The sequence below is a fragment of the Manis javanica genome, chromosome 7 (assembly GCF_040802235.1).
Source record: "Manis javanica isolate MJ-LG chromosome 7, MJ_LKY, whole genome shotgun sequence".
Classification (NCBI taxonomy): domain Eukaryota; kingdom Metazoa; phylum Chordata; class Mammalia; order Pholidota; family Manidae; genus Manis; species Manis javanica.
Genome location: NC_133162.1, coordinates 19398052 through 19420789, shown reverse-complemented (window position 1 = coordinate 19420789; position 22738 = coordinate 19398052). Strand labels below are relative to the sequence as shown.

General features: G+C 40.8%; 1 protein-coding gene across 8 annotated transcripts in view; it reads right to left on the bottom strand.

Moving 5' to 3' along the window:
- The window catches only part of XPNPEP1 (X-prolyl aminopeptidase 1), a 197040-nt gene that overhangs the window by 61035 nt on the left and 113267 nt on the right, over nt 1–22738 (bottom strand). The window contains exon 22 of one of the 8 annotated variants that reach the window (XM_073240456.1): nt 10750–10777. The exons of the other annotated variants lie outside the window; for them this stretch is intronic. Within the exon in view, the coding sequence (XP_073096557.1) occupies nt 10765–10777 (13 nt within the window). The 3' untranslated portion in view covers nt 10750–10764. Of the gene's footprint in view, nt 1–10749; nt 10778–22738 lie in introns of those variants that run through there. 8 annotated transcript variants of the gene reach the window in all.

The following is a 22738-nucleotide window of genomic DNA, read 5'->3' as shown; positions in this document are numbered from 1 at the left end:
ACTAAATAGAATTTGGCAGCTTATCAGGTAAAGAAGAGGTTAAAGCTCATTTTAAACTTGAATTTTGCATGACTGTATTATTATTGGTAGGAGAGACAGGGAAAGTTCATGTTTAGGGGTAGGTGGAGACTAAAGCTTGGCTTTAATTAGTTAGCTTCACCAATAGTGAGGTCTTGATTTCCAAGTCAATGCCCTGTCTTGATGTACTGAGACTGTGAATTCAACTTAGTTTGTAATGTACCAGAGTGAAATTTGTGGTATGATTTTTCAATGATGTTAGACCCACACTAGATTGTACCTATCTCTGATTCTTAGAAAATTGCTTTTATTAAATATAATGGGATAAAATATAATATTTATACAAGAAGACATCAACCTTCAAATAACTGTGAAGTAGTAGTTTATTGAGATTATAGCAGGTTTCCTTTTCACCAACTGCTGCATATCAAAGGAGAAAAAAGATGCATATATATATATATACACACATATATATATAAACTATAAATTGTGAGATGTCATTATAACGTCAGCCACTTCTAAGGAGATGTCATTATAAATTTAAATATGGTCTCCATATTTAAGAAATCTGAAGGAAAACTTTTAATATACTAAGTTAATTTAAAAATGTGAACTAAAAATGAGAGTGTATAATCTGGTAGGTGGTAAAGTGGAAATAAAATCCAATGGTTATATGGAGGTGAATAATTATTATTGTCAATTTTTTCCCAGTCTGTGAAACTATTTTCAATGAGAATAAAATGATGTTTTAGGATGATGCATCATTCAGAGTCCAGTTGAAAATAAAAATCACATTCTGTTTCAACAGAAGGAATTGGTAAAATTATTACAAGTAAGGGAAAGCTAAACTTAGACACAGGAAGAAAGGCTACCTCTTCTAGCAAGGGAGGCTCTGAGAGACATAAAATATGTATGAGCTCTCCAGAAAGAGTGCCTTTGAAATTCTCAGCTTTGTCTATGTCCACCCAAATATCTTGATTCCAACTTCTAGGCTCTTAGTCTTTCCAAATCGATGCCCTGTCTTGATGTATTGAGACTATGAATTGAACTTAGTTTGTAATGTACCACAGTGAAATTTGTGGTGTGATTTTCAATGATATTAGACCCACAACTAGATTGTACCTATCTCTGATTCTTAGAAAACTGCTTTTATTAAATATAGTGTGATACAATATAATAATTATACAAAAAGATATCAAACTTCAAAAAACTGTGAAGTAGTGGGAATTTATTGAGATTAGTTTATAGCAGGTTTCCTTTTCTCTGAAAGGACTCACCATTTATACAAAATAGTGTATTGGAACCCAAATGCACCAAACCATCCAATTTTTTAATAAATGAAAGAGTAGAACCTTTTGGAATTTCTCACTTGGAAGTCTTAACCACTTTTACCATCAAACTTACCTGGTGGTTAAAAAAATTGTAACAATGTATGATGACATGTTAACTAGACTTATTGTGGTGATCATTTTGCAATATATACAAATATTGAATCATTATGTTGAACACCTGAAACTAATATATGTCAACTATACCTCAATAAAAAAATGTTAAATAATTTTTTAAAAACCCTTATCTGATGGTGATCAAATATTTGTACACATATAGCAGTTTGGTTTCATTACAGCAAGCAGAGGAAATGAAAGAGACAGGCTATATTATTGCATGAGTTAATTACTGTATGTTACCCATGTTCTCTGGAATCCAGACCAACTGAAAAGGGGATTGTTTTGAAAAGGTATAAGACAAAGGAATAGAAAGAAAGCAAAAAGAGAGGGGGAAAAAAACTAAATTTTGAGAGCTAAGCTGCAAACTGATAGCATGAAATCTGGATTTCATATAAGCTCTTGTTGACAAATAATTACACAAAGAATTTCCAAGTAATCATGATTCATCAAGAATGAGGGCATTAAAGTTGTCTGGGTGTAAAAAAAAAAGGATTTTGCAAACAATCCTTGGTTAGCTGAAAAATTCTGATGGAACATTTGGTGGCTGTATTTTTAAAATTTAGTCCCTCAAGAAAATTCCCTCACTGATGATCAAAATCAGGGGTTTTGAAAAGAAGTGAAAGAGGCAGGAAAAGAACCTTCTCTACAAGAGCAACTGGGCTTCAAAATTGCAGATTCTTCCTCCAGGCTGAATAACATAGTCTTAATCGTGGAGAAAATGATCTTTCTAGAAAGATCTCTGTGTGCAAACCAGTGAGGGCTGTTCTGAAATCCTAAATGGGAAGATGAAAAGTGGAAACAGATCCCACTTTCAATGTCTGTCACTTCTTGGAAAGGTACAGAATTTGGTAGATTCCAAAAAAAAAGTAAAGCCTTCACATCTTAGTTCTCTCAACATTTACCATAATGCCAACTTCTAGGTTTTTTCATTTAAAAAAAAAGATCAGTTAGCACTGTGTTGCTCATGCAGGAATCCCGGAGTTTGTAAGCACACGAAGGGGCTATAGAATCAAGTGAGCTGTTGGCGTCATTTGGGTTTGGCTGCATCTCAGTTGTTAGGATCCCGGGTGCTGGCGGGGACCTGGGTTAGCAGGTGCCAGTGTGTTCAGACCACTCTAACAAACTACCACAAACAGAGTAGCTTATGAATGACAGAAATTTCTTTCTCACAACTCCAAAGGCTGCAGATTCCGAGATCACGGTGCCTGCAGTGTCAGTAACTGGTGAGAGTTCACTTCCTTGTTCTTAGGTTGCACTGTATCCTCACCTTCCAAAGGCCCCACCTCCTCATGCCAGCACCTTGGGGGGTAACATTTCAATATGTAGATTTCACGGGGACACAAACATTCAGAACATGCACCAGATCTCATGCCAGTGAATGCTCAGCTGGCAAAATATGACTTGCAACTACCAATCTGGAGACTGATAACCTCCATTCACCCATCAAGAAATAACACTGTCCGGCAAACTCGCCATCTATGGATACACATCCTCATCCCTGCTAGAGCTGGACAATGACAGCTTGTGACCCCCCACGAGGAGCCCACGTGCACTGACAGCCAGCAGTGGACAAGATGCTGCCTCCTGGGACTCAAAGATAAACAAGACACAACTCCTGTGTTCAGGATGTTCATAGTCTCTTGCCTGAGGCTGGCTCTGAGAGACCGCGGCCTGGAAGGCTGGTCCGCTCTCCTAACCAAGGGCTCACAGGTGACCTTCTGCTCAGCCCTGACCACCCATATTTGGCTGAGCTCCTAAAGTCCAGGTTCCCTTTGGAGTTGCTGCTACCACCCATTCCCAGTATCTGTCTTTACAGTTTGTAGATTTCTGAGATGTTCACAAAAGTGAGCATATGGTCCCTGCTCTCATGGAGCTGATAGCCCAGTGGAGAAACTAGAAATCATCAAATTTGTGTGGCTAGTAATATTCACAATTATTAAGTGTACTGTAATAAGGAAGTTCAAAGTATTATAGGAGCTTGTAGAAGGAGAATTTTTACCCAGGCTAGGGAGTCAGAAAGGCTCCCAGTCAATCCAAGAAGCAGAAGCAGCTTCAAATGAGCCAGCTCAGTAACTAGCCATTGCCCAGACAGAACAGGAACAGAAAGGATCCTGACACAAGGCGCGGATGATGGGAACCACTTTCCAGAGAAGGAAGGCAGGTCACCGGGGTAGGCGGGTGCGGCCCAGCCAACTGCCAGCAACTGCCAGCCCACAACTTCACTTGCTCTTGTAGGCAGCCCCTTCCTGGGATGAAGAATTTACTGTGTCTTTATAGCAAATGACTTACCCACTTATGACTTTTGGCAGAATAGGCAGTATTTCCTACTTTGCTCAGCCTATGCTGATAAATGATTGCATTGAAATATTTTTTTAAGTAAAGGCAAGGGAAGACTCAGGAGTTGGTCTAGTGGGATGTGGGACCATAACAGTGCAGACTGTACAATCACTAAGACTACTTGAGATTTTTTTATAACGCATCTTTCATTTTCTCCACAGTGGCTACAAAAAGTGGCTCATTTTAGTAGAAATCCTATTTGCATAGCAGCAGTGTTGCCAAAAGTTTTTTAAATGAGAAAGAATAAGAAACTAAAAGACTTCTCTATTTTGAAGTGTGATCTACAGATCTATTTAGATCTTAGGTGTCAGTGCAATAACTCAGAAATGAACACAATGCTAACGCCTTGCTTTTTTCTTTTCTTACATTATCCTTCTTCTACCACAAACAAATATGATAAAAGATAAACCCCTGTTATGAAGGAAATGATCCCACTTTGATAGTTTGCTTGTAACTCTCAACTAGCATCTCTGATGGGTGGCCTGGCATGTAATGTATTTCTGATGTCGTGACCACAGCAGCACTTTTGTTCAATTGTCAGGCAGCAACACAGGAGGTGCAAACTGGCTTCATTTATCCTGCCATCTTCCCCAGACATACTCTGGGATCATAATTTGACCATATCCAATATTTAACATAGTGACAAAGATGCCAACATAAAGGCTGCATTTCAGGAAGAAGAAAGCATGTTGGTCCCAAAACAAAACCAACACTCACCATCTACACCAAAGTGCGATACACACAAGAATGAGCAGAACTGTTGAGCTTCTGTGAGGGAGAATGGGGCACCCCCACTCCAAAGTGAAAGTCTAAACTTGTGCCACTTATTCAATGTTTTTCTGGGAGCCATGCCTCTTCACAGAATAAGGGGGAGTTTCCAGAGCATTAGCTTCCGGCATCTCCCCAAGAGAGAATGCAGTAATTTGTCAGCATTGTGCTGGATTTAAGTGGAATTCACCTTATAAAAACTAAATCTGAAAGACCTATACCCTGAAAACTACAAGACACCCTTAAGAGAAATTAAAGAGGACACTAACAAATGGAAACTCATCCCATGCTCTTGGCTAGGAAGAATTAATATCATCAAAATGGCCATCCTGCCTAAAGCAATCTACAGATTCAATGCAATCCCTATCAAATTACCAACAGCATTTGCCAATGAACTGGAACAAATAGTTCAAAAATTCATTTGGAACCACCAAAGACCCTGAATAGCCAAAGCTATCCTGAGAAGGAAGAATAAAGTGGGAGGGGGGGGATCTCGCTCTCCAACTTCAAGCTCTACTACAAAGCCACAGTAATCAAGACAATTTGGTACTGGCACAAGAAAAGAGCCACAGACCAGTGGAACAGAATAGAGACTCCATACATTAACCCAAACATATATGGTCAATTAATATACAATAAAGGAGCCATGGACATACAATGGGGAAATGACAGTCTCTTCAACAGTCGGTGTTGGCAAAACTGGACAGCTACATGTAAGAGAATGAAACTGGATCATTGTCTAACCCCATACACAAAAGTAAATTTGAAATGGATCAAAGACCTGAATGTAAGTCATGAAACCATAAACCTCTTAGATAAAAACATAGGCAAAAATCTCTTGGACATAAACATGAGTGACTTCTTCATGAACATATCTCCCCAGGCAAGGGAAACAAAAGCAAAAATGAACAAGTGGGACCATGTCAAGCTGAAAAGCTTCTGTATAGACACTGTCAATAGAACAAAAAGGCATCCTACAGTATGGGAGAATATATTCATAAATGACAGATCCGATAAAGGGTTGACATCCAAATATATAAACAGCTGACGCGCCTCAACAAACAAAAAGCAAACAATCCAATTAAAAAATGGGCAGAGGAGCTGAACAGACAGTTCTCCAAACAAGAAATTCAGATGGCCAACAGACACATGAAAAGATGATCCACATCACTAGTCATCAGAGAAATGCAAATTAAAACCACAATGAGCTATCACCTCACACCAGAAAGGATCGCCACCATCCAAAAGAGAAACAACAACAAATGTTGGCGAGGTTGTGGAGAAAAGGGAACCCTCCTAACACTGCTGGTGGGAATGCAAATTAGTTCAACCATTGTGAAAAATGGTATGGAGGTTCCTCAAAAAGCCTCAAGAAATGGAAGCCACCTAAGTGTCCATCAGTAGATGAAGGGATAAAGAAGATGTGGTACATATACACAATGGAATATTATTCAGCCATAAGAAGAAAACAAATCCTACCATTTGCAACAACATGGATGTAGCTAGAGGGTATTATGCTCAGTGAAATAAGCCAGGGGGAGAAAGACAAGTACCAAATGATATCACTCATATGTGGAATATAAGAACAAAGAAAACACTGAAGGAACAAAACAGCAGCAGAATCACAAAACCCAAGAATGGACTAACAGTTACCAAAGGGAAAGGGACTGGGGAGGATGGGTGGGAAGGGAGGGATAAGGTAGGGGGAAAGAAAGGGGACATTACAATTAGCATGTGTAATGTGGGGGGAGGCATGGGGAGGGATGTGCAACACAGAGAAGACAAGTAGTGACTCTACAGCATCTAACTACACTGATGGACAGTGACGGTAATGGGGTTTGTCGAGGGGACTTGGTGAAGGGGGGAGCCTAGTAAACATAATGTTCCTCATGAAAATAAATAATAAATAAATCACTCCACCCTCATCAAACTGAGCAGGCTCCTCACTCAAGGGTCAGCTGTGCAAAGTGATACCCTTCCAGAGTATAGATGGAAAGCCAGGAACAGAGTGGCTTTACAGTAGAGAAACCTGGCAAGTCACATCAGATAAATCCCAGTTAAGGGTCATTCTACAAAATTCCTGACCAGCACTTCTCAGAACTGTCAAAGTCATCATCACCACAGACAGTCTGAGAAGCTGCCCAGCCGAGAAGAGCCTATGAAGATATAACAACTGAATGTAAACTAGCATCCTCAGTGGAGTCCTGTAACTAAAAACAGGACATTAAGTAAAAACTAAGGGAATCTGAATAAAGTTCAGTATTTATATTTAATAATAGTATTAACATTGGTTCATTAATTACAAAAAATGTATCATACAAATGTCAGATGTAATAATAGGGGAAACTGGGTGTGGGGTCTATGGGAAGTCTCTGCACTATCTCTGTAATTTTTCTCTAAGTCTGAAACTGTTCTGAAAAATAAAGTGTATCTGTTAAACTTACGCTCCAGTGGCTCCACAAGAATGCGGCTGATCACCCTGCGTAAAGCTACAGAGGACTGGGGACTGGTAGTGCCACTTGTGCTCCTGTGGGATCTCTTCTCCGAGAGAATTCCCATTGATCTGTAAACACTTTCTGCCCGCAAGCCTCTGTGGTGTGCAGCTCATGTGCAGCCTGAGAAAGATGCTTCTAGTTCCCTCCCTGGGAGTCAGTCTTTTACAGCTGCTGTTTCACCGGTAATGGCTCTTGACAGAGGTGGAATTAGTGAATATGGTGAATACAATCAAAAGCAGCCCTGAGGCCAGGGAAGACCTTTCACCCACTCCAGAGTGTGTTCTCTGAGGTTTCTAGAGATTTATTTTCTTTATTTGGCTGCCATTCCCTGAAAATGATGGAGGATGCTGCCCATCAAAGGGTGTACAGCTTTCAGATGAGGCCACTGACCCCCTGGAGAGCCAGCACCCCCTGCCAGCGGAGCCAGAGCCAGGGAGGAGGCCTGGGATGGAGAGACGCTCTCAGGCCTGGCCTGCACTGCTCAGGGAGGCCGAGACCTGTGAATCGAATGGTCCATCTTCTTCCCTCTGTTCATGTAAATAAAGAGTCACCAGATCTACCTGTTGTGTTTCCAAGGAAAGTTCGGTTTCGGTTAAAACTGTGATCAAAAGAGCAGACTTTAGCTTACTGCTTTATTAAGACTATCTCTGATTTAACTATATGCCACATTTTATTTGGGACCACTCCATGCTGGATTGTGGGGGCTGGAGTGTGCAAAGAACCTGGTGGTCCAGAAATACCCACTGAACCTGGGTTCAGTTGGCTCCTATGGGCCCAGGGCCACTGCACCCAGCAGTGAGCAAACCATCCCCGGCATGAGAGGCCATCTGTGCTCTGTAAACACTGGAGCCTCTACCTGAGTTGGCTCTGCTTTGATGTGGGGACTTTGGGTCCACTTGCCTTGTTACCAGCGTCATACCCACCCAGCCCTTGTGTACAGCAGCCCAACTTAGTCAGCTATGGCTGCTGAAACAAAATATTACCAACCACATGGCTTAAATGATAGACTTTTTTTCTCACACTTTGGAGCTGGTAGTCCAAGATCAAGGTGCCATCAGTGTCGGTATCCGGTGAGACCTCTCCTGTTTTGCAGACAGCTGACTATTCACTGTGTCTTCACAGGGCTTTTCCTCTGAACTTGCATGGGGACAGAGTGATCTATGGTGTCTCTTTTTCATATAAGGGCACCAATTCTATTGGATTAGTGTCCCACCTTATGACCCCGTTTAACCTTAATTACCTCCTTAAAGACCCTATCTCCAAATGCAGTTGCTTCAGTGGTTAAGCTTCAACATACAAATTTTTACATAGACACAATTAAGTCCATAACAATCTGGAAACAGGGCAAGTAACTTAAATGATGTAGTAGAAAACTTACCATCTTTGGAATGAGAAAAGCTGAATTTGAAACCAAGCTTACTAGAGGGGCCACAGAATACAGGCTATTTACCTCCTCTACTTTGTTTCTAATATAAGAAATGAGAATAAAAACAATGCCTATAAATTAGAGTGGTCATGAAAATAAAATGTGACAAATCATGTGAAAATTCATTGAAATTGTTAGCAGCCCTCAATTATAATAAACTGTGGGCCCATTGGTTCTGGAAGTAAGTGCTTCAAAAGTAAAAGATTCAGAGAAGATGGCAACAGACTCAATGGTGCTCCAATCCATAGAGCAACCATAGCAAGTTTAGGGCATCCGCCAACTGTGACCAGCTGTGCACCTTCTTTATCTCTGCAGCTCCAGAAGAATGTAATCTGCTGCCCCTGTCTGAATAGGTTCCTAAGACAGAGTTCAGCCAGGTAAAATCTGCACCCTACAGCCTTTGCCACAGCTGACAGAGGGAATTTCAGAAATTAGACTGATGCAACTGAGTGCTGCCAATTGCCTGGACCCACACTTCTAAAAACTGAGACCTCTGTTACAGGATTGATCAGTGAATGGACTGAATCCTCCAGTGGGCAGGATGTTTGCTTTGTATGGATAAATTTCAAGGACAGATTTTCTTTGATCCAAGCAAGTCTTTTATCTCTAAGGCCATGTAGTCATCCAAAGCAGAGTCAGGGCCCGAACCTGACCTCCTGATTTAGTTATTAATGTATCTAACCAACAGTATTGAGCACCACTGCACTGGGTTCTGAGAGTACAACAGAGAGCATAACCAGATCTTGCTCCTATCACCATGGCACTCAGTCAGAGAGGAGAAAGATATTACTCAAATAACTGCCCACATTTAAAAAAATTAAGTTATTACTTTCAGGGGTAAAATGTCACAGGGGATTGAGGTGGGAGATGCTGAGGATATAAATGACACGTGAGCCAGGATGTGAAGGATGAATACCAGTTAGCCAGGGTGTGACTGGGGAAGGGAGAGAGAAGAGGGTCAGCGAGACATTCCCGTGTCAGGAGGGAGTGTGGCAAGTGTGAGGCATAAAGCAGAGTGCTGCGGGCTTGAAGCAGAGAAGGTGGAGGGCGGGGTGAGATGAGGCGGTGGAAAAACCACATGGGCTCTTATAAATCATGTTATAAAGTTTTATTTTGTCCTAGGAGCAATGAGAAACCATTAAAGTGCTTTTCAGATGCGGAAAGGAGATGACATGAGAGAGAGTGAGAAAGCAGAGAAACTCTCTGGAGATCCCTGTCTATGAAGAGCAGGGGGAGGAGGCCTGGTGGACACCTGGATCATTCCCCCCTACAGGCATTGCTTCGCTTTGGTTCTGACATTCTAGGATTTCTACCTCTTTATTTCTGCTTTACAGAAAGGACACGCACTCAGCCTTCATGCTGTCACAGGCAATCCTGGGGCTCAGCTCAGAGTGTCCACCCCAGCTCCCAAGTGCAGGTAAATATGCTGCAATCGTCAGCTCATCTTGGGGAGCGAGTCCCCAGAAAGGCCATGGCCCACAGTCAGGAAGCTGCTGGAAGAGTTCCAAGGATGAGAAGAAACATTTGACAGCCTCTATCTTTATTAACAAAATTGCCACTCTGGGGGTTTCAATAGGAGCAAATGTTTCTGCTAATGCAGTTGCATTCACAAGTAACACATCTACTATTTTATATGGCAAGCAATGGTGACAGATCAGTGTTCCTAAATATTTCATGTCTTTAACTAAAACTGTCTTCTTCCTTCAGTATTGATTCACCAAATTCTTTCACTTAGATAAACTGCCTGCGGTAGATATACATTCCTTGTGATCCCAACAACTTCGCTTCTCTATAGCTCCTTGTCATTTTACTGCGTGAGCTTTATGGTGGTAAAAGGTTGCAAACTGTCGTTTGTCACTTTTTGGTGGCAGGAATTTAGCAACTAATGAACAAAACTCACAAGCCCCTCCCCCCACCAGGCAGTGCAGGACCTCAGAAGCTAATGCTGGGGCACAAATGGAAAAGAATTTTAAAAGGAGTAAATGTGGCTCAGACGTAGAGATCAGGCTGAGAAAACAGGCTCCCGGGTATGCTGGGGAAGGGAATACAAGGAAAGAACTTTAAAGGTACCTTATTGATGAGTGTTGACTAAAGAGGGGCAGCTGATGCCTTAATCATAAAAATAAAGTAATAATCCATATTGATAGTAGTCCCCATTTATCAAGAGTCACATATGGTGTCCCACGCACTGTGCAAGGACTTTGCAAGATGATCTCATTTCATCATAACAACAATCTCATGAGCTGTTCAAATAACCCCATTGCTCTGAACTTCAGTTTATAAATCTACAAAACAGAAATGATAATTATGACTAAGGTCACAAAGCTAAATTCAAGTGTTAGAGGCAGATTTTAAGCCCAGATACATTTGACTCAGGAGAACAAGGTTTTTAACAATTGCACCAGAGACAGGACTAGAAATAAACAACTCTTGGATTTTTTTTCCACACGCATGGCTACAAATGAACTATGCAACTCAGGATCAGAAAGGTAAAATGACTGTTCCTGAGTTTCTCATCCATCTGTAGACTGAGGAGGCTGGACTGGGTGGATTCTCTCTTCCTCTCCAGAATTAACACCACCATCCTCATTGGCCTTCCGACCTAGAAATGGCCTGAAGTGTGATATGTAAATCTCAAGTGGTACAGACAATTTTAAGAGACAGTGCATGCCATTTCAAGAATATAAATAACAGCTTGTGCCACAATCATTGTTGAAATGAGTTGTTGAAAGTTGAAAGATCTAGTGAACTTTCTTAATGCTCTAGCTGTACTAATCATATATCCGTACTCATTCTCCTGTCAGCTCTTGCCAACTGATAACAGAAATTTAAAAACAAGAGCCAAATAAAATGAAATGGATTTCTAGGCCAACTTTATCACTGGTAGCTGGAATGAAGAATATTTAGTGACCCCCCCCCACCTCCCATCTTGTAGCTTTATTATTTTAACAGCATTATTGAGGTACGGTTAACATAAAATATATCTATATAAGGTATAGAATTTGAAAAGTTTTGACATATGTATACACCTATGAAAGTATCAACACAATCCAGATAATCGGCATATCCAAACCTTCCTAGAGACCTTTTGTGATTCCTCCCTCCTGCCCTTCTTTCCCCACAGCCCATTCCCAGATAACTATTTATCTGCTTCCTATCACTGTATGTGAGTTTACATTTCTTAGAATTTCACATAAATGTAATTACAAAAATATTCTTTCTATCTGGCCTCTTTCCTTGAGTGTATTGTGAGATTCATGCATATTTTAGTGGGTATCAATCATTCTTTTTTATTGCTAAATATTCTATTGTATGGCTACATCAAAGTTTGTTTATCCATTCATCTCATTTCGGTGGTCCCAGTTTCTGGCTATTACAAATAGAAATGCTTGTATACAAGTAGTCCTATGGTTACATGCTTTCATATCTAGGTGTGAAATGATCCTATGGTAGATATGTTTAATTTTTTAAGAAACTGCCAAACTACTTTCTAAAGTGTGTACATTACCAACAGCCATGCCTGAACCTCATGATTCCCCCACATCTTCAGCAACACTGGGTATGGTCAATAGTTTTTATTTCAGCAATTCTAATAGGTGGCATCTCATTGTGGTTTTAATTTACATTTCCCTAGTGACTAATGATGTTTGGGGTCTTTTGTGGTTCCACACAATTTTAAGATTATTTATTGTATTTCTGGAAAAATATAATTGGAATTTTGATAGGGATTGCATTGAATCTGAAGATTGCTTTGGATGGTATGGACATTTTAATGATAGTAATTCTTCCAATCCATGAGCACAGAATATCTATTAAGTTATTTATGTGTTCCTTCATTTCTTTCATCAGTCTTATAGTTTTCAGGGTACATATCTTCCACTTCCTTGTTAAATTTATTCCTAGGTATTACATCCTCTTTGATGCAATTGTAAATGTGATTGTTTCTTAATTTCTCTCTCTGGTAGTTTGTTACTAGTGTAGCAATGCAACAGACTTTTGTATATGGATCTTGTATCCTGCAACTTTACTGAATTTGTTTATTAGTTCTAACAATTTTTGGTGAAGGAAATGATAGAACAAAGTTGGAATAGGAAAGAGGAGAAAAAACGAAACATAGTATGAGCACCTTCACAGCTGGCCAATCAAGTAATAGAAGTATACCTCAAGAACTGTGATGAGTCTGAGATTTTACATTGCTTGCAGCTAGCTAGCTATTCTATTACAGTTTCACACATGCTTACAGGAACTGCAGACCCTGGGCCAGAGGCAAAGCAACATGAGCTTCATGCTTTTGCCAGTTCGCCTGTGACCCAAGTCTAGGGGCAATGCAGAGGAGCCAGTCAACGCTCTGCATGCAGTGGGTCTGCCTCATAGCTGAGGAACCCAGAATTTAGGAAACCGCAATCTTTTATAAGGGGTCTATTAACAAACCTGCCCAAACTTTGCCCCAGAGGGAGATATTATCTTTATTATCTTAAGCAGCAAATTATCCCTCTGCCCTGGAGGATGACACTGTATATTCCAAGATCATTTTCTATGTCAACATCCTTGAATAGATTGTCCCAAACAAAAGCTGGTACAAGACACGCAGAAACACAGAAGACCCATAGATAATTATATTACTAAGCCATATAAAAATACTTAAATGTTTAAAGATAGGCACTAAGAAAAATCTTATAATCAGGAGGTGGACAGGAAAGAGGTGAGCTGAGAGGGAGTTGAAGAATACTGATTTCACCATTGTCTGGAATAAGGAGTCAATGGTACTAGCCCAAAACTCCAAGAGTCAATATAAAGAAGCAGCCCATAAATATGAGCATGAGAAATAAGGTGTGCAGCATCATTTATAAAAGCAAAATGCCTCTTTAATCTTGAAGTTTCAGCTGAAATGGCACCTCCTTGAGAAGGCCCAGACCAGGTTTGCTACCCTTGGAATCATCTCCCACAGCTGACCAGTTCACACAGCTGCTTGGTAGTGGGCTAGGATTCAGGCTACAAGAGCTGGTGCAAAACTCTGCCGGCAACTCACAGATGCATCTGATTATATTCCATTCACACCTGCGAGTACAAAGTTTAGTTTCGTCCTCTGAGTTTTTATAAACATAAGCCTTAATTGTCTAATACTCTTGTAAGGTACCCTGAGGCCTATCTTATGTTTCCTGAGTATGGCCCTCAGGACCTTGCCAAAACAAGCACCCCTGGAAATCATTTAATACACAATACTGAACACAGATGAACCTTTGAGGAGCCCACATAAATGCAGACCAACCACACTGCCTTATGGCACACAAGCAGTCGATAGAAGAAAGAAGCCAGGACTGACTCTGTCTCCTGATCCTACACACTAGATCATCATCTGTCTCTAGTGAATTATGTGTGAAATTTCTGAGGTTATGTGGGGAAGCCACATACAGACCTTGAAATAGCTTTGAAAGGTGAATAATGCATGCTATATCGGATGCATGAAAACTGGACCAAAGGGGTCAAGCTCCTATTCTCTGCAAGGAGGGTGCTTTCTGTCTTCCCACAAATAAATGAATCACTGGTTATTATACTTTTTTAAACATCTAAATAGCACCCCAGGCATCCATAAGATCAGTTTTTCTCCAATCACTTTGTTGCAAGCCATTTTCCTAATCGTGCACATAATTCCCTATGTAAGTGAAGTCATGCATTTTTGCACCCTTCTGAAAAGTTGGCACCTTAGCTATAGTTCCTTTAAAACTGGCTGCCGTGTTGCAAAAATAAATCTCAATATCCTCATGCCAGTCTGTGCAGCCAAAGCCAGGATAGAGATGGCTCAGAGAAAAATGGAATCTTTGACAGTGTAATTTTAACATTGTCAAATTATTCAGCTTTTTTCTTAAATACACTTACTATTTCACACAGATATTACTTTTGCCATCAAATGTCACTTTGGAAAAAAATTAATAATTTAGGAACTTTCATATATTTTTTAAAGGCTGATACAACAAACACATGAAGTGCCATAACCAGAAAGCCCTCTAGCCACATGAGTTTTGTGTAATTACTTCAGTTGGCATCATCACCACAGGGCTTCAGAGAAAAGGGGCCAGCAGCTAAAGAAGCATTAATCTGGGGGCCAGAGAGTCTGCAGCAGCATTGTAATGGTTTAGGAGAATACTGTGACGTTTCTTCGGAAAAGAGACTTTTCCTATTAGCAACAATCTCATCTTTCACTTTAAAACTTAAATAAAAGACATTGCTATTGCAAAAACTTAGTCTTTGTGCTAAAGCTCACTTATAAAGGAAAGGCATTTTTTTAAGGTACATTAATATACAGTCTTATAAAGGAGCAACATTGTGGTTACTACATTCACCCATATTATCAAGTCCCCGCTACACACCCCATTACAGTCATGGTCCATCAGCATAGTAAGATGCTATAGAGTTCTACTGGTCTTCTCTGTGCAATACTGCCATCCCCATGACCCCCCTACATTATGTGTGCTAATTATAATGCCCCTTAATTCCTTCTCCCTCCCTCACCACCCCCTCCTCTTTGGTAACTGCTAGTCCCTTCTTGGAGTTTGTGAATCTGCTGCTGTTTTGTTTCTTCAGTTTTGCTTTGTTGTTATACTCCACAAATGACAGAAATAATTTGGTATTTGTCTTTTTCTGCCTGGCTTATTTCATTGAGCATAATACCCTCTAGCTCCATCCATGTTGTTGCAAATGGTAGGATTCCTTTTCTTGTTATGGCTGAATAATATTCCGTTGTGTGTATGTACCACTTCTTCTTTATCTGTTCATCTACTGATGGACAACTAGGTTGCTTCAATATATTGGCTACTGTAAATGGTGCTGTGATAAACATAGAGGTGCATATGTCTTTTTGAATCTGGGATCCTGTTTTCTTCGGGTAAATTCCTACAAGTAGAATTCTTGGCTCCAATGGTATTTCTATTTTTATTTTTAGTTTTTTGAGGAACCTCCATATTGCTTTCCACAATGACTGAACTATTTACATTCCTACCAATAGTATAAGAGGGTTCCCCTTTCTCCAAATCCTCACCAGCATTTGTTGTTCCTTGTCTTTTGGGTGTTGGCCATCCTAACTGGTGTGAGGTGATGTCTCATTGTGGTTTTAATTTGTAGGGAAATGCATTTTTGATGTCACACAGCTGCAGCTGCTGGACCACAGCTGAGCTGACTTAATGTTCACAGCCTGGCAGATGCTCTCCTAAATGCCTTACATGTGCTTCCAGTTTAATTCCCTGAAGTACCACACAATGAGTGGTATTTACCCCATTTTACAGATGAGAAACTGAGACACAGAGTAACTTGGGGAAGGCCATACAACTAGGGTGAGTCATAGGTACTGTAACCACTACTCTTTCCTGGTTCCTAACAACAACTACCAATTAAGTACATTGCAAGCGGCCCCATGGTATGCATTTTCTCATTTGATTATCGCCAAAAAAAGAAGAGGTAGATCTTTGTATTCTCATTTTATGTATGAGGCAAGTGAGGATTATAGACACCAACAACTTGTGCATAAACACACTGCTCCCATTACCTAATTTTTAACTTTACATTGAAATAGAAGTCTCACTACATAAAGGGTGCTTAATTTTGGCCATTTTCTGGAGGCTAAGCTTTTCTGGCTTCTTCCTAAGTCATCTCACCCCAATTCCTCTCAGGATACACAGGGCCCTTGCAGTTGACAGAACTTCCCAGGCCCCAGCAGAAGTCGTCTGGCCTCAGGACCCCAACCACACATGACCTGCTGGCTGGCAGTCAGGCTTCTCTAATGGGAAGACACACGCAGAATCTTGAGAAAGGCCTCTGCTGGGGCAGAGGCTGGGTGAGACTGTGCCACTGGGGTGGCTTCCCTGGGGCTCTGGCTTTCCCATGCTGCCTCCAATTGCCCAAAAGACCACTATGTGGACAAGGGAGAAGAGGACTGACTGAGATTTGACACAATCAGTAAACCTATGTTTTCTGAGCCGCACAGTGATTATTAATATATCCCATCCCTCTTCTCCAGTACATCCCTCACTCTTGACATTATCTGCCTGGCACCAGGAATGAGCCCACGACCTTGAGAATTGTATTTCTCTGCCTTTTTATTTATCTTAGCATTAAATTCATTAACTTAAGTTTGTCAGAACATGACGGTTTCTAGTGTATTTTGAATTACTTTAGTGAATCATGAAATTCCAGGAAGCAAACTGCCCTCTTTCAAAGCAATGCTATGCAGCTTGTCACCTAGGGGTAAACCTGAGCAGGTTAGCCTCAGGGAGACCCAGCTTCCTCCTCATCTATACAGTGAGAAAAGAAATATAAGAATATTATCAGGATTGGCCTGAGAAGGAAGAATAAATCTGGGGGGATTACACTCCATAACTTCAAGCTCTACTACAAAGCCACACTAATCAAGATAATTTGGTCCTGGCACAAGAACAGAGCCATAGATCAGTGGAACAGAACAGAGAGTCCAGATATTAACCCATACATATATGGTCAATTAACATATAAAAAAGGAGCCATGGATATACAATGGAGAAATGACAGCCTCTTCAACACCTGGTGTTGGCAAAACTGGACAGCTACATGTAAGAGAATGAAACTGGATCACTGTCTAACTCCATAACAAAAATAAACTAGAAATGTGTAAAAGACCTGAATATAAGTCATGAAACCATAAAACTCTTAGAAGAAAACAAGGCAAAAATCTCTTGAATATAAACATGAGCAACTTTTTCCTGAACACATCTCCTTGGGCAAGGGAAACAAAAGCAAAAATGAACAAATGGGACTACATCAAACTAAAAAGCTTCTGTACAGCAAAGGACACCATCAGTAGAACAAAAAGGCATCCTACAGTATGGGAGAATATATTTGTAAATGACATATATGATAATATCCAAAATATATAAAGAACTTAAATGTCTCAACACCCAAAAAGCAAATAACCCGATTAAAAAATGGGCAGACGATTGAACAGACACTTCACCAAAGAAGAAATTCAAATGGCCAACAGGCACATAAAAAGATCCTCCACATTGCTAATAATCAGGGAAATGCAAATTAAAAAACCACAATGAGACATCACCTCACACCAGTTAGGATGACCAACATCCAAAAGACAAGGAACAACAAATGCTGGTGAGGATTTGGAGAAAGGGGAACCCTCCCACACTGCTGGTGGGAATGTAAATTAGTTCAATCATTGTGGAAAGCAATATGGAGGTTCCTCAAAAAACTAAAAATAGAAATACCATTGGATCCAAGAATTCTATTTGAAGGAATTTACCCGAAGAAAACAGGATCCCAGATTCAAAAGGACATATGCACCCCTATGTTTATTGCAGCACTATTTACAATAACCAAGATATGGAAGCAACCTAAATGTCCATCAGTAGATGAATGGATAAAGAAGTAGTACATATACACAATGGAATATTATTCAGCCATAAAAAGAAAAGAAATTCTACCATTTGCAACAACATGGATGGAGCTAGAGGGTATTATGCTCAGTGAAATAAGCCAGGCAGAAAAAGACATGTACCAAATGATTCCCCTCATTTGTGGAGTAGAACAACAAGGCAAAACTGAAGGAACAAAACAGCAGCAGACTCACTGACTCCAAGAAGGGATTAGCAGTTACCAAAGGGAAAGAGGGTGGGGAGGGTGGGGAGGGTGGGTGGAGAGGGAGGGAGAAGGAGATTAAGGGGTATTATGATTAGCCCACATAATCTAGGGGGGTGGACACAGGGAAGCCTATATAGCACAGAGAAGGCAAGTAGTGACTCTATAGCATCTTACTACGCTGATGGACAGTGAGTGCGATGTGGGGTGGCAGGGGGTGGGGACTTGATAATATGGGTGAATGTAGTAGCCACAATGTTGCTCCTCTGAAACATTTATAAGATTGTATATCAATGATACCTTAATAAAAAAAGAATATTATCAGGACTGGATGAGATACTGTATGAAAAATAAAACCTAATCCAATGTGGAATCTTTAGAAAGTACTCAGTGAAAGCTAGCTTCATCTTTGGAGAGCAAAGGCAACTTTGAAGAGTCAACTCCTAACAGGAGTGGCAACTGCTGTTAGTTGTACAGTGTGCTGATTAAATGGAAGATATGGCCCAGCCTTTCCCTCTCAGAGGTTCCCAAACCCTTTCCTCCCAGGGGATAGTGCCAGCACCTTCCACAGCATAATGCTCCAGTTATGTTTTCCAGGTGACCCTCCATGGGGAAGCCTGGTGAGGAAAATTAGGGAACATCCAGATTAGAGAACTTTGTGGTGAAACACACAGGCCAATAAACCAACCAACCCAGGTACCTTTGTTGACTGAAAAGAATTGGCTTTAAATACCAAAGTACCTCCTTCTAAACAGGCTCCCTATTTGAGAAAATGCGCTTAAAGAAATGGAAGAAAACCACCTCTTTCCTATCTTAAGTTCTTCAGAGATGGAATGAATGAAACCTTCCCCTCATACCACCAAACAGGTGGAAGGAATGCCCACTTTTCTTCTAGGGAATTTGAGATTAGAGACCTGAGTGAATTGTCATGCAAGATCCACTATTCCATGAGATGCCTCATTACAAGGGTCAAAACAGGATGAAATTCAGGCAAACCTCCTGGATGGGCACTAAATGGAGCAAAGATCTGTCTGTAACAGATGACAAAGCTAGAATTTTTGGTGATGTATTTTTATAATGGTGCTATACTCCAACTAACAACCAAGATACACAAAATCAGTACTTCCCATATCTCCCTAATGCACACCATCGGGCCTAATCAAACCCCGTGGCCTCCTTTCATAAGGAACTCCTATACGTGGGCCTTCACACCTGCCCCTGTTGGCCTCGGTGTGCCTCTCTTCACCACCACTCCACTACCCTTCCTCTAAACCCAGTCTCCTGCCCTTCCATGTGGTTTTCTCTGACAGCTCCTGCTCTCTCTGACGTCTGTCCTCAGAAATCCAAAGGAATTTGCCATCTCCGCCAAGTAGTGTCTCTCACACACTGATGATGAACTCATTTTCTATGAATGCTAGAAATTGCTTTCCTTCCCAACTGCTTTTTAAAAACTAAGACTATGTTATCTTAGTACTTTTCATCCTTTCACAGCATAACAGACTCAGTAAATATTTGTTGGTTAATAATGACTTCTGTGAATAAATACTGTAAATTTTGTAATAACTGATCAGTGTGAATACAATATTCCTGCCTCATCCCTGATTTTAAGAACACAGCATTTTAAAGCCAGAATAGATTCCTCAACCAGTCTCTTCATTATTTAGATGAATGGACTGAAGCTAAGGGAGTTGAAATGACTTGATAAATAGAAGCCAGTCAGGGCCAAGGCCCAGATCTGCAGACCTGCAGTTATGTACCCTTTCTGATACACAGGACAATGCCCCAGGGCTGCCCTTTACTTGTAAGTTGGCCACTGCAGTTCAATAGAGGGAAGAACAGACTGGGAGTTAGCTGGCACGGAGCCAAGTCCTTTTTCTTTCACTAATTCACTCTATGGCCTTGGGGATATCTTTTAACCTTATGGCCTCAGACTCCACTGCAAAAGGGAAGGATGATTTTTAAAAAAAAAAAAAGGATCTAACTCAGATTTTGGCAAATTACAGGCCAAATCTAGTGTGCACCTGATTTGGGAAATAAAGTTTCACTGACATACCTATTCATTTACCTATTGTCTACAGCTGTTTCATGCTACCATGGCAAAGTTATGTAACAGTTAACCAGAGAACCGTATGATCCACAAGGCCAAAACAGTTACTATTTGGCCTCTACAGAAAAAATAATGTGTTGACTCCCAATCTAACCTATATAGAGTATGTAGGAATCTAATATAGTTTAATAGTGATGCAAAGGTTCTTGTGAACTACAAAGTGCTACACTCATACTTTTTAAATAACTATTGTAGACAACAATAGTAGTAATAGTAATAGTCATGAAAAATCATTGCAATAAGGGATAATTAAAATTTGCTTTGTTTATTAGGTGGCATCTACATAGCATTTTTCCTTGATTCGAGATTGCTTCACTATTATTCATTGTAATGTGTTTTTGCAGAATCAAGTGACAACTTTAACAGATCCAAGAATATTCCAGCAAAAATAAGATCATTTATATATAAAATACAAAACAAATATTTTCAGAAGAATGGCAGCTCATAATGGAAGACATCTGCCCTATCATCACTAACCTGACTTCCCAGAAGAGCACGGTCCTGTTGTACCTTTAAGTACCATGTGATGGAATTAACATTCACCTGGAAATACCAAACTGACACACAAGGAGCTTTGATGTTTAGCCCTGTTGCTCTAACTGCATTAATCTTCACCAGTGTCATTTTGGTGGTTTGATGTCATTTTGTCCTGGCAGGTGCTGCAGGCATGGCCTATTAGCCAAGAAAGCCAAATTTTTCCCCAGAAAGTGAGAAAAACACTCATTGGCCATGTCCAACTCACTGCCATGTGACGATATGGGACTTCATGCTAAGAACCACAGGCAGTCACTGAAGGGCCTTAGAAGAGTTCTTCCTCTGATACGACGACAATGTGGAGAACAGGTTGGTGGTGCAACAGCAGATGTAGGAGCCAGCTAGGAGGCTGTCATACTCATCCGGGCAGGAGACAGGGTGGCTTTGACTAGAGCTGACATGGAGATCCAGTTACACAAGGGGTCAACGGCAAGCTGAAGTTGGAGGTGATGTGGGAAAAAGGGTGCAGAGAGGTGGGACAGGGACTGACTTTGTATTAGCCCAAACCTGACTTCATGCTGCAGTTAGTGAGAATCCAGCCAGATTGCATTTCCCTCAAATTCATTGCCAACCCCCACTGAAAATGTACTTAGAGACCCATAAAACCAATTCCAATTAGGGCCCTTTATTCCTCTCCAATAAAACTTAAAACTTTCATTTGATCCAGTAAAATTCTCAACAACATTTTTTTATTTCCCTCTTTAAAAAGACTTTTAAATGTGGTGTAAATATAATAATTATTTACTAGTGACTACATTCCTAATTAAAGAATTGTTTTATTATATATTATCAGCTTTAAAATGTTTAAAGTTGGAGACCTATCAGGGAAAAAAATAATTTTATTTACAGGAGTTGGGCTGAGAGACCTGATCTTCCTGGCACAAATAAGGCAGAAATGACTGCTATGAGGTGAGGCAGGACTTATTAGGCTCTATGAGTAGAGTTTGTGTTTCCTGTGAAGTATTACTCTTCCTATATTTGTATATGCATGCTTGTGTATGTGTGTGCACACGGGTGTGCACGTGCGTGTATGCAAGCAGTGTGCCATGCAACATGAGAAATGTCCATGCAGTAGGAATCCTCTCCCACCACTAAAACATTCCTCTGAAATTTCTGCATCAGAAAAAGAGCCTTAAACCCCTAAATGTTAAAGTCAAATACCCCTCTGAGAAGAGAAATAAGAAACTTTGATCAGTTATAAAGCACTCAATGGGAACATACATCTCAGATCTTTCATCTTCTCCAACGGCTGAGAATAAAGCAACAGGGCCATGGGGGCTCTGATGGAGGGTATGTTAAAATCACAGATCGGGACCTGGCACTTCCATGCATGATGATGGAATACTAGAGCACTGAGCGCAGTCGGGCTGTTGATTGGAGGAACCATAACCAAAGACCAGACTTCCAATTTCACGACTCTGCAGAAGCCAGTCCTGACTCCTAATAAAATCACGTATTGAAGTTGGGCTTTATTTCTGCCCACATGGACAGGCTTCTCCAAGGCTTGTCTTTCTTAGCCCAGCCCACTGCCCTAGAAGTTGGTTGTCTTTCTATTTTGAGAATGAGGGTTCTCATAATGTCAGACATTGACCTGGCCTTTTTCCTAATGACACCAATGGACCTGTATAGGCCTAGCCACACCCTTTTGCCTGGATCACCTGGGCATCAGAGCCCGCATGAAGAGGCTGGGACAGGGAATGCACTGCAGGCTGCCTGTGGCCATGGAAGGAGAGTGATCTAAGTCATATATCCTTCTGCTCACCCATTTTTTCATTAGTTCATCCCTTTAGCCAACTATCAACAGCTATTTCCAAGCACACACACACACACTCTGCAGGGCCCTGTACAGGAGACTGGGGGTACAGGAGTCACATTGTGCGGATGAGTACACCAAGACCCAGATGGGCTAAATGGTCAAATCAAACAGTTTGTAAAAGAGCTGGGGCCAGAACCAGGCTCTCCTTAGCCCCCAGCCCAGAGCTTCCTATCT